This window comes from Danio rerio, chromosome 22, assembly GCF_049306965.1.
Source record: "Danio rerio strain Tuebingen ecotype United States chromosome 22, GRCz12tu, whole genome shotgun sequence".
Lineage (NCBI taxonomy): Eukaryota > Metazoa > Chordata > Actinopteri > Cypriniformes > Danionidae > Danio > Danio rerio.
This window is the reverse complement of record NC_133197.1, coordinates 31,055,437-31,068,273: the sequence shown is the minus strand read 5'-3', so window position 1 is coordinate 31,068,273 and position 12,837 is coordinate 31,055,437. Positions and strand designations below refer to the sequence as shown.

At 36.7% G+C, this 12,837-nt stretch overlaps 2 protein-coding genes across 4 annotated transcripts in view; one reads left to right on the top strand and one right to left on the bottom strand.

Moving 5' to 3' along the window:
• The window catches only part of ncf4 (neutrophil cytosolic factor 4), a 47,162-nt gene extending 46,683 nt beyond the window's left edge, over positions 1-479 (bottom strand). The window contains exon 1 of the mRNA NM_205711.2: positions 396-479. Coding sequence (NP_991274.2) covers positions 396-427 — 32 coding nt within the window. The 5' untranslated portion in view covers positions 428-479. The remainder of the gene's footprint in view (positions 1-395) is intronic.
• pvalb7 (parvalbumin 7) overlaps positions 1-12,837 on the top strand; it is a 73,683-nt gene that overhangs the window by 37,010 nt on the left and 23,836 nt on the right. Inside the window, exons 1-2 of one of the 3 annotated variants that reach the window (XM_073936347.1) lie at positions 166-742; positions 843-894. The gene's annotated coding sequence lies outside the window, so the exon portion shown is untranslated. 3 annotated transcript variants of the gene reach the window in all.

Genomic DNA, 12,837 nt, shown 5'->3' with positions numbered 1-12,837 from the left:
GCAGGCATGGGTTAAAAACAAACAACTAATAAAATAAACATTATTGTCCTTATTTATTTCATGATCACCATTGTGAAACTAATTAACTTGCCTACTGAACACTGAAAAAACTTAAAAAAAAAAAAAAAAAAAAAAGGTGAACTAGCCTTATCTAGTTTAGTAATCACTCTAGTACACTTGACAGTACTCTGGATGATGTTCCATAGTATATACTGGAATACAGTGCAATAGTAACCTAATAAATATAGAGCAGGCTAGCTAAAGTTCAGCTAAAAGGTAAACACTAACGTTAGCTAACTTACTCCCCAGAATGACTCGACTGGAGAGCGGGGATCTCTAACGCTATATGAATATTATTCATGAGTAAACATAAATGAAAACACAATTTCTCTCACCTTTCGTCGCGCAGCTGTTGCGGGAGAGACATGCTGGATGTTGCGGGAGTCAGGCGCTCGCAGGCGGAGGCAGACGGAGAGAATGTTTGATAAAGTGGAAGTGAAGCTGCTAGTGTTTTACTGAGGCGGGTTTACAGTTGCTGTTGCACGACAACCAAAGAGGAACTGAAAGAGTCCCGGACGACGAGTTAGCAAGAGTACTTTACACAGTTTGGAACCAACATTGAAGAGGCTCGAAATTTCTAGTTTCCAATTTTTTTTTTACTCGACGCACAGTAATAAAACGTGACTCGACGACCAAGAGAGCGCCCATTTAAACTTTATCTGCTAATGAAAATGAAAGGAAGGCATGTACTTTTAGTAATTCTATTTTTAGATTATAAAAGTGGCAAAAAACCTGTTTTTAATGTGTTGTGTATCTTTCAGTACAGTCATTTTCTGTTTCAGTTCAGTGGCCAGATAAATGCTGCTGTATGAGAGGAATTCAAGCTGTCAACAGGTGAGACAGATTATTGATGTAACATTAGATGTCAGGATGAATGTTTTTGAAAATGACATTAGAGTTTACATACATTATACAGAAACAGGAATTTGTTTAAAATGTGACCTCATGCATGTGCATAGTCCTGCACAGCAAATGGGATTATATCTAGTTTTATTGGTCATTAGTTCAAATTGAACAATCATCAGTTGTCCTTCAAGAACATTGCAGAAATGAACAACCCCAATTTTTGAGGACCCCCTATCACACGGGGACCCTCTGCAGTACTGTACTTGCTCTTGTTCAGTCTTGACAACTAAAACAGCAATGCTGGACTTTATATGTTTGCTGCTCCAAGTGTATATAAAGTGTATACTGGTTTAAAAAAACACACAAGGCAAGAACATTTTAGTTTTTAGTACATGTAAATACATCCTTAATTTATTCATTCCTTTCATGGGGTTCACTTTCAAAACAGTAGTGAAAAAATATATCTACATAAGACCAAGGTAGTAAGTGAAGATTATTCATAATCTAATTTCGAGAGGATCACATGCTCATGATTGCTTGCGGCTGGACCCGCATTAACCAGTTTACAGTGCACCAATCAGAGTATTCCTAAGGGTCCGTGTACGTTTTGTTCATTTGTTTTCCATTTTCAAACGGAATAAAGGAAATGGAGAAAACGGCCGTTTTTCCATTTTTCTTTTGCTCCCGAGAAAGCGAAAAAACGAGATTTTGGCTAGATTTTCGTTTTTTGGTTTAGAGTAGGAAAACGGATAAACGACTTTAAAATTCATTTTACACATGTAGGCGGTTCTGAAACGCCCACTTTCCTCTAATTGGTTAACCAAATCTGCGCTCGTGACGTCGTCCTCAAAATAAAAGCCTTACACGCAGGCTTTAAATTATTATCATTTAATTATATATATAAACAAAGTTTACATATTCTATCATTTGAACCACACACAGTTAGCAGGCTTACATTCATTGCGTATGTATAAATTAAATAAAAACGTAAAGCAGTATTCTTAGACATTTGTCATTAAAATAAGGTCATAGTTCACTGCCAAGCTTCTTGCTGCTGTGCACCTGATGCTGAGCAAAGTTAGCCATTTCCGAGCAGCACCTGGTTTACATGATTGTTTCAGAGCTATTGTAGGCCTAAATAATAGCCTACTCTGTATAAAATAATAATTTATTATTATTATTATTATTATTATTATTATTATTATTAGGCCTATTATTATTAGTATTGTTATTATTTACTTAGTTATTCAATGGTTGTAAGAACACATTGGACCCTGCATGGGGCTATAATAAATGGTACCATTTGTTTCTATTGGATTTTCTCCTATTTTAATTTAATATATGCCTTTAGCCTATTGTAAATATTTATTTGATAATTATTACTTTTTTATTGCAACGTCAAAGTAGGCCTGTCTTATTATTATTATTTTTTGTTATTATTTTGTCGTTGTTATTATTATTGTAGCAGGAACATAGCCACAGGTGTGGCAGAGTGTGCTGGTGCCACCCAAAGTGGCATCTTGCACCTGAAAATAGATGCCTTCGCGCTCAAGCGCGCGCAAAAAACTTGCTCAGGCAAAAGTAATGATGAATGTGTTGAAGGAAAAAAAAACATTCTAATTATTTGTTAATAAAATAGTGCAACATTATTCTCAGTCAGTGTAGGCTGAAAAAAATAAGATCGCCAGCATTTCAAGGGTGGTTTTATTTTTAGTTCATTGCTGTGACGCGCTATATTTCACTAAGGCTGCATGAGACTGCGCATCTTGCTTATTTTCTCTATTTTACATACAGAACATATCATACAGTCAAGGTTCTACCGTTCTAGTGAGTGTGGGGCATTGCTTTACGGTGGTAAAGTGGATTATTTCTTGGCAAATTCATAATGATTCACTTTGTTTAGTAATAAATTTCATAGTTATAAAATAACTACATTTCAAGAATATGTTAACACTTTCAACTATTTAGGATTATTTATTGCATCAAAAGTAATTTCAAAGTAACATTAAATGTACGTATAAACTGCTTAATTTGTGTGTGTAAACACCTAAGATGCAAAAAGCTTATTTAGACCAGAATAGGCCTACTAAATGCAACGGTCAATGTATGTAAACTTATGACCTAAAATGTCTTAAATGACTAAATTTAAGTCTTTTTAAGTTTTTAAATAATTTAAGTTTAACATAAATGATTTAAACTTTAAACTTCAAATTAACAGAGGATGGCAAATAAATTGTTTATTAAATGGAGGTCAGGTGTCTATCTTAATTATAATTATTAAATATTATGACACTACAGTGGTGTATTGGAGAGTACGCACCTTTTAATTAATTAATTTTAAATAAGTGGTTTATCCTAAATAAAATGCAATGGGATCGGTGTGCAATAGTTTGAAAACCCCTGGTTCAGACTAGACGAGCTAGCTGTCTGTGCGCTCCGCTAATAACTTGGCATTTGCTCTTTTCGGTGCTGCCAGATGCATTTATAATGCATAAAAAATAAAAAAGGTAATTCGGTAAAGCGCGCGATGCGCGCAGAAATAAGCGCACTATATGCATATGTCGAATTAAGTTCTCTTTTTCTTTAATCAAGACTTTCCCATTCGAGGAATTACAGTTATTAAGAGCTTAGTCCTTATAAACGATCAGTTTATAAAATACACAATTTACGGATCAAGCCTAATGAAGAATAAGAAGAATATGCAACGCATTATGATCCTTGAATGATCAGAGCGCATTTATATAAACTATATATTTTATATAATCTATAAATATTAAAAAACATTATACATTTAAAGTAATGGAACATTATATGTTATAAAATCTAAACTATTATTTAGGCTACAGGCTGTTCAGCGCGTGCGTCAAAGAAAAGACATGACACAATCTCTATAAAAACTAGTTGTTTATTTACAATATCTAAAGGGATATAAAACATCTAAAATGCATCTCCATTCTCAGCGAGTTTCTGTGTTCTGCATCCTTCACAGACCGAGGTCTCATTCCGAGGTAATCTGTAAATATTCTCATTTGGTTCTGGCACATTCTTGATTAAAGGTGAAACTGACCGGCGCAACGGATGATTTGTCATCTAGGGTGACTACAGTTATAATACAGGTTATGAAACTATTTCACTTTAATTTCATATTATTATTTTATTAAACAGACAAACCAGTTTTTGTTTTGGCTCTGCATGCAGCGTATTGGATCTTTGAAGCATTGCACTTCAAATGTTATTCCTTCTTTTTATTTTTATTGTATTTTTAATATTTTTAATTATACAACACAAAATTGGTTCTAAACAGATACATTTTCCTATAGGCTATGATGAAGTGTACATTTTTGTTCACACAGGTCTGAACAATGTTTCACAGTGTATGGATGTTTCACAGTGGTGGGTTGCAGCTGGAAGAGCATCCCCTGTGTAAAACATATGCTGAATAAGTTGGCGGTTCATTCGTCTCTGGCGACCCCTGTTAAATAAAGGGACTAAGCCGAAAAGAAAAAGAATGAATAAACATATATGCAGGAGAAGTATAATTTTTTGGCTTAAATGTCTTCTACAAAAATATCAGCCAAAAGTTTGGGAAGGAATAATGATAATAATTGGCCACTAGGTGGCAGCAAACAGAACAGACAATTTACAAATCCTAATATAAAATACTTAACATGTTCTCTGGCATATAGCAGACAAATAAAACATAAAAATGTATATGAATATAACACAGCTTTGAGCCTTGTTACTGGATTGTGTATTAAACTCTATATTTGCTGATCTGTACATATTACTATCACCACACCTAGTATTCTGTAAATGCACTTCTAAAGTCCCTTAAGCCTGGGAATGTCAACAATGTCCTGGCAGTTTTAATCCAAGAGGGTGAACCTTACAGCATTGCAAACATATACGTACACATAGGCACAACATTAAGTTCAAGGTCGTGGCAGCTGTGATGTTTTGTTTTTTCCTTTCAGTTCCAGGGATTGTGTATGTGAGGTTTCACATTGCTACTTCAGCGAGAAATAGCGACTGTGTCATGATCTCAATTCAAGGCCATTTGTTGCCACACTCTGACAACTAAACCTACAGGTTACACACATGCCTGGGTTTACTGCTCACACATATGTTCTCACAAAATGTGATGAGAGTGTAAAGATTTAACTGACGTCTTCTTTGAATCCAAGGATTGTTTCACAGACAGCATTATGTGCTTGTATTAATAGGTGGGTCAGAAGACAATTGTCGACATGTTCACTTCATGAGGTGCTTGAAATATGGTCAGAATGCCTTATGTATGCATTGCATGTTAGTATAAATGTGTATCAAGGTTATAATAGTTTTGGATATTTCATTAGTTTTAGTTTCTATTTCGTTTTGACCTTTTGTTTTTAAATTCAGTTAGTTTTAATTAGTTTTAGGGGCAGATTTCCTAGTTTTTATTAGTTTCTATATTTAAGAATGTCTTAGTTTTAGTTTAGTTTTTATTAGTTTCAGTATTAGTTTTAGTTTTTTTTCCAAATGTGGATATTTGTTAGGTGCAAGATTCAAAATCAACAGAATAAATATTGTTTAATAAAAACTCAGTCTTACATTTTTTGAAACATGTATTCAGAGAACACATAAACACTATCATCATATATAATAAGTGTGTGTATTATGTGTGTATTATCCGATTCCTAGAACTGGATTTGAGAGGTGTTCAGATGAAATTCAGATTTCTAACGCTGATGTTAGGACTCAACATTATGTAGTCAGCAATAGTAATTTCAGTCAGTTAAAACATCACCATGATCTGAAAAATGTCTTACAGTAAAGTTTTACTAACTGTAAACCCAACTGAATCATGATTCACTTATTTAAATTCCATTACGATTGTCTGTAATGAAATTAACTAATGTTTTTCACCAGATCCTTTCATTTAAGCCCTCAGTTTACCAGCGCTGCAGTTGTTACAAGTTCAGTTCAGTCAGTCAGTCAGTGTTTTTTTCACTGAATCACGCATGCGCAGTTTCATCGGTTCACCGCTTCTCAACGTGACGTTACTGTTCTAATAACTGAATGAGAGTATATATTGGATTATTTAGAGTAAGAGGGGGGTATCTGCTTGTTAAGTGGTAACATGGTTGTGACGTATGTAATACTGTTGTAATACTGTCCAAGCCGCCATTCGCGAGTGGAGAAATCATTCGTTTATGATCACATTTTATTCCTATCACACATTAAAGTTAATTTTATATAAAATCATAGTGTACACAACCATCTCTGGGCTTGCTGCATAACAAATACCAAAAATGTAACAATTTATAAAAAAAATTATCACTTTCTGACCATCGGATATTAGGCATGGTCATATATACTGCGATCGTGATTTTCGAAAGCATTAAATCGCTTTGTAAACGTTTATTATTACCATTTCATTAGTCTCCCTATTCAGTTGAATAGAGCGCTTGGATCAGGAAGCCGCTTCGCGTTATGTCACACTTAACAAGTGGATTGGCTTCTTATAAAGTAAGTAGTTAGTGGATAAGTGCTTACTGGAGTCGCGGATCAAATGATGGTTTCAAATGATTCAGTTCGATTTGGTGAACTAGTTCAACTGGTTCACTAAAAAGATCCGGTTAAAAAGATTTGTTCGCGATCACGATACAGAAATAAAACCCATTATTGGGCACAAATGTGTTAAACTAAAAGTTTTAAGTCTCTGTATTTAATGCTGTCACCGTGCTGCTGTCATGTACACTAGTTTTTGTCACGGGAGCAACAGAGAGGATCACAAGAGGAGAACCGGCTCGATCTGGCCAATGACAGCAGGAGACACTGAGGTGCGAAGGGGTCAAACACAAACACCTGCAGCGCAGATTATATTTACTTCTAAAAGGCTTACAGTAACATTATGCATTAAATACATTTACAAATACGAAAACGAAGGAGGTTTTTGCTATAATTTTAGTTAGTTTCAGTTAGTTTTGTTTGTACACAATAGAGTTTCAGTTCTAGTTTTTGAAAAAAACTCGTTTTTATTTTTATTTCAGATAACGACAATTATTTTACATTTTAGTTTTCGTTTTTTCGTTAGTTTTCGTTAACTATAATAACCTTGATGTATATTCAGCAAGGCTGTTAATATATATAGTTTTTTTAATTGATTGACAATTTCGACCCGAGACATACTCGCACTTTCCACTTCAAGCTGCTTCCGTGTTTTTCTTTGCAGGCATTTAACCAATAGCATCTCTGCAACAAAGTGATGTCATGCCGCAACGCATTGCTGTTTCTGTTTAAAGTCAAGAAAGGGGCCAATAATAAATTGGATAAAATCAAATCGTGTCTTACATCCTTTTGTTTGCAAATGTTAGTAAAAAAATTTGCATAAATAATGCTGACCCAAGGTCGATAGTACTGTCACCTCACATCAAGAAGGTCGCTGGTTCAAGTCATGGCTGGGTCAGCTGGCATTTCTGTGTGTAGTTTGCATGTTTTCCTCGTGTTCACGTGGGTTTCATCCAGGTGCTCCTGTTTACCCCACAATCCAAAGACATGTGCTATACGAAGGTGAATTAAATAAACTAAATTGGCTGTAGTGTACAGTATGTGTGTGAATGAGTGTGTATGGAGGTTTCCCAATCCTGAGTTGCAACTGGAAAGGCATCCACTGGTAAAACATATGCTGGATAAGTTGGCGGTTCATTCCGCTTGACGACTCTTGATGAATACAGGGAATAAGCCGAAGGAAAATGATTGAATGAATGACGGGTGATCCATCAAGAGCGTTCCACAGATCAACCAATTGTGTCTATTATTATTCATGCCTGTTCAGCTTATGTCAATTAAAAATAGGTTTAATTTCGACATGAAAGTATGATGACAAAAAGCAACGTTGGAGAGAGAAAGGGGGTGGGATCGGGAAAGGCCCCTTAGTTGAAACCAGAACTCAGAAAATAGCAACATTGTTGAGCTAATTTTAATCAAGATAATACAGAATGAAGAGATACACATGAGTAATAAGAAGAAAGTCGGGTGGTTTAACTTCTTGTTGCTCATGTGTTTGTAACTGTGGTGTAAGGGAACATTTACACAAAATTTTTTTTTAGTCAAACGTGAGACTCAAGTCAAAGAACAAAAATTACAAAAAAATACAAGGTCTTGACATGCTTTTAGAAAGCTGTGTCATGCATGAAATGTGTGCAGAACAGTCTAACGTATCCATCCTATAAGTTTGTGTACTGGAAGCCAGCAAGCAGGAGTTTAAAGCCAGCAAGTAAAACCCGCTCTCCTAACTTCAACAGACACTCTGAGATTGATGCTAGATGCTTTATGATCAAGTCTTAATCATTCTTATTGCCATCCTTGCCTCCCATGCCATTTTAAATCCTAATTGGAGTGGTCTGAGCAGAATAAATGAGGGTACATTGGTGCCGTGACCCGGATGGGAGAGTAACAGAGATAAGCTTCAAGCTACAATCAGTGTTGGTAAACCCATGAAGTTTTTAGTGTACTGGATAGAGCCCCCACTTTACATGTCAGCTCAAATCCTGTTTGAAGGGGTCCGAGTAGAACCAATGGTGCTATGACGCAGATGGGTGAGATGTTTTGGAGACCAGCTAGTAAAAACTGCTGGTAAACCTCACTACGCTGGCCTCAAGAGGCACACTAAAGACTGATCCTAAAAACTGCATGTTCTTATTATCATCCATTCTTCCTATGCCAGTTGGAATTTAGAGTGGTTTAAGTAGAACTAGAGGGGTCACATTGGTACTGTGACCCAAACAGGTATGAAGTCTAGGTCTGAAGTGTAAGTGCAATGGAGGCAAGCTAGTAAAATCTGTGCGGGTAAGCATCACTACCCTAGATTTAAGAGGTACATTAGTGACTGATGCTAGGAGGGTTTGCACTAAGGGTTCTTGTTATTGTACCCACCACTCATTTCTTTAGACCAGGGTTGCTCAAGTCTGTTCCTGGAGATCTACCTTCCTGCAAAGTTCAGCTTCAACCTTGATCAAACATGCCTGTCTTCAATTACAAAGTGCTCCTTCAGATCCTTCTTAGTTGTTTCAGTTGTGCTTGTTCAGGATTGGAGATAAAGTCTGCAGGAGGGTTGATCTCCAGGAACACCCTGAAACAAATCCTAGTAGTAGCTCAACAAAAAGGATTACACTCAATAAATAGAAAATAATGGAAATGTGCTACAGTGAAATGCAAAACTGAACAAACCACTTTAAGTAGCCCCTGACCAATAGCCCTTCTCCAACCAACCTGGCTTCTCACTCCTCTCATCACTCCTTATTTATTAGCAGAAGGACAGTCCATTTGTGGATCCATTTTCTTTCTATTCCTGTCTCTCTGTCTTTCCTTCAGTCTTCGTTTTTCTCTTCCACAGCCAACCCTGTGTGTGAGTATTGCTGAGGCAGGGTAATATAATAGGGCTGTTAGAAATAGTGAAACACCCTTGCATGGTGAAAGAACAGAGGGTCAAACAGTACAGACAGAGAGTGTGCGTGGCTGTCAGAGAGAGAGAGAGAGAGAGAGACACTGGATTAGTCATGTGGGCAGGATCAAGCTACAGTACAATACTTCGATTTCTGACAGATGGGAAGTGCTGTGTTAAAAGGGAATCCCTGAGAAGAAGACAGATTTTTGACTCGTCAGGGCTCCACTTGGTTAGTCCTATTTAGAACATCAAAACATATATAGGAGTATCAATTTCTTTAACAATAAAAAAAGAATGTCAAAGTGATCGCACAGACACTTTTCACTTATTAAAGAAAGTACACAATACTGTCAGTCCATTACATTAGGCTACACAGCAGCAACTAGGTGCATATAGGTATGCAGACTTGGACAAGAAGATTCAAACTAATCATCTTAATGGGAAAAAAGGTGATTTAACTGACTTTCAAGTTAGAATGGTTGTTGGTGCAAGATGGGCTGGTCTGAGTATTTCAGAAACTGCTGATATATTGGGGATTGTCACACAGTATGACTTAAAGGTTTCCAAAAAATGGTCTAAAGAAGCTGCAGATCTGAGGTTGAAAATGCCTTGTTGATGTCAGGGAAAGAATGTTCACAGTGGTCAAGCTGATAGAAAGACAACAGTAACTCGAATAACCATAGGTACAACCAATTGTTGTGTATAACACACTAACTTTGAAGCAGATCAATTACAGCTGAATAAACCAGTGTAAATTTTGTAGAACAGTTGTCTCCAACCTTTTTGTCATCGCAGACCTGTCAACGCTTCACAAGTTTACCGGGGCTTTGTGTGGTGTGCGTACACTCTCAGAAATAAAGGTATGCGAGCTGTAACGGGGGTTTCTGTAACTTTTCAAAAGGTACACATTTGTACCTAAAAAGTCCATATTAGTACCTCAAAAGTTATATTAGTACCTAAACATTTTAAGAGGAACACTTTTGTACTTTTTAGGTACTAATATGTACAATTGAGGTATTAATATGGACCTTTAAGATACAAGTTTGTATCTTTTGAGAAGGTACCACACCAGTGACACCTTTATTTCTGAGAGGCTAGATTGCTAGGTGACCATCAAACATTTTCTCGGATGATGACAAGCTGGCAAAACATTACTGCAACATTGATACAAGTTTTATTTATAGAGAAAATGTGTATATTCCATACAAAATAAGCTGATCGGTCAATTCTTGACGTGACTCACCGTATGCTCACAGCATTCTGAAAACATTTTTAACTGAGTGTAACTGGACGGTGAGTCGCACCACTTGCATGCATATTTGGAGTGCACAAAGCCTGCGCCTCCATTGGAAATAACAAAATTGTGCATGAAAAAGATGCAATATGTGAACGGCCGCCATTATTTTCAATCCCAGCCATTGATCTTCTTTATGCACAGACAAGCTGAATTCACCTGATTTGTTGACAAATGGGTTGAAGATGCATTCCTTGGTAGTTTGTGGGTCCTTCACTGGGCCTTTTCCCCTTCACAAAGAAACTTTCCATGCTGGTTTCTTGCTAATTTTGCTAGTTTGTGGGTTAAATTTAGGCACTCAAGTGACTGAGATGTAACTGAGAGAATATGAATATTTTTCAGAAAGATTTTATTTTGAAAAATTAAGATTTGTCAAAATATTTGAAAAAAAAAAAATTTTTTTGTGGACAAATGTACATTTTTCAAAATAAAAAATTGTTCAGACTCAGATAATAAATAAAATGTAAATAATGAATGATTTCTTGTATGGCCCGCTACCAATTGATCTACGAACCCGTACCGGTCCGCAGCCCAGGGTTTGAGTACCACTGCTGTAGAAGATGATCAGAAAAAAAGTTGCCAGGTTGTGGGGGAGATTTTCTTGGTAAATTTTGGGCCATTTAGTACAAACTGATCATCAGTTATGACACAGCCTATTTTAGTTGACCTTGTCCATTGCTTTCAGACCACAGTGTACACATTTTATGAGCTACTTCCAGCAGGAAAACAGCTGAAATAAGTTCATTTTACATATTTTTGTTGAGTCAATGCCACAAAGATTTACAGTAAGTCATTTCTGAAGGCAGAAGATGGTCCAACCCAGTACTAGCAAGCTGCACCTAATAAAGTTAACTATATATAAGTACATATAATTGCAAAAACATATAAATACAGACTGCACTGGAGAAGAGTGAAAATCAATGTGCTGTTAGCATATGTGTGTGTGGGTGCTTGTGCAGTAAGCATTTCACATCAGTTAGTTGAGCTGACAGGATTGAGTGCCACTTTCCAGGGTGCCAAAGAGAAACTGCTGAGAGTTGACAAGCACATACAGTCATTCACATTTATCTCGATGTGACAGGCTACACTGTGACTAACAAAAGTCACAATACATAAAATATATCCAATAATAAAAAAGTAAACTCAAGAACACCTGCTCGTATATATAACGCCAACACAGAGGCTCCTATTATCACACCATATATCCAGAGACCTGTGACACTGCCACACACTGTGAAAACGGACTCGGCCTTCAACCTTGGCCAATAAATTTAGTCCCGCTATGAAAAAGAAAGAGTGACAGAGACATATAGATTGGTTACAACACAAGTACATACTAAGGAATCTTGGAAAGCTTTGTGTGACTGGTGATTTATTTGTAACAAGACCAAGAAGTGGAAGGAGGACTGCTAGAATAGCTATAGAATGAGATTAATAGGACGAGGGACATCTGAAACCCAGCTGGTTTGATATAGATGCTCTGATTAATACAGTGTCACATTACGGGGGATCACACAGGGCTAAGTATACGCACCATGCACTGGTGTTGTGTGTAAACATGTGTAAGGAGGTTCTCCCTGTCTTTCGTCAGCTGTCTTAAGTATGCGTTAAGTACGAGTGAAACCCATCCCAGGACTTTTTGGATGGGGGCGCATGGCTCAATCACCGTAAATCTCGGACAAGGATATTTCAACACCAGGATTTAAATGGCGGCGGCAAGTGCCTGGTGATATTTTTCAAGGCATGTTCAATTAGACTCAGAAAGTCGCAAGATGCCTACTGAAAATAATACAATTGACAGTCACTTCATGACACGCTAGTAAACTAAATTCACCCAAATGTAAGAACGTTTAATTTATTTTTTTTTTTCTGATCTTATGAACATTTGGATACCATAAATGCAATTCTAATTTGAGAGGTATTCTAATTCTACACTGCAAAGAACAATTGGCAAACAATTAAATTTGTGCCATTTGCCATCATTCTGCATCAGTCTGTTAAGCCTGGTTTATCCTCGACCTGTCTGCTAGTTCGATTGAGTGTGCGCTGTAAATGTAACATCATTGCGATCTTGGCAGAGGTTTGCGTCATTTCGGCTGGCAGAGTTCACAACTTTTTTTGTAACTTTGTTCCCGACTCCACATCCGAAGATGAACAATTTAGAGCCGAGTCTGACTGAGCAGGGGAAATTTACACTTGCAACATCTTT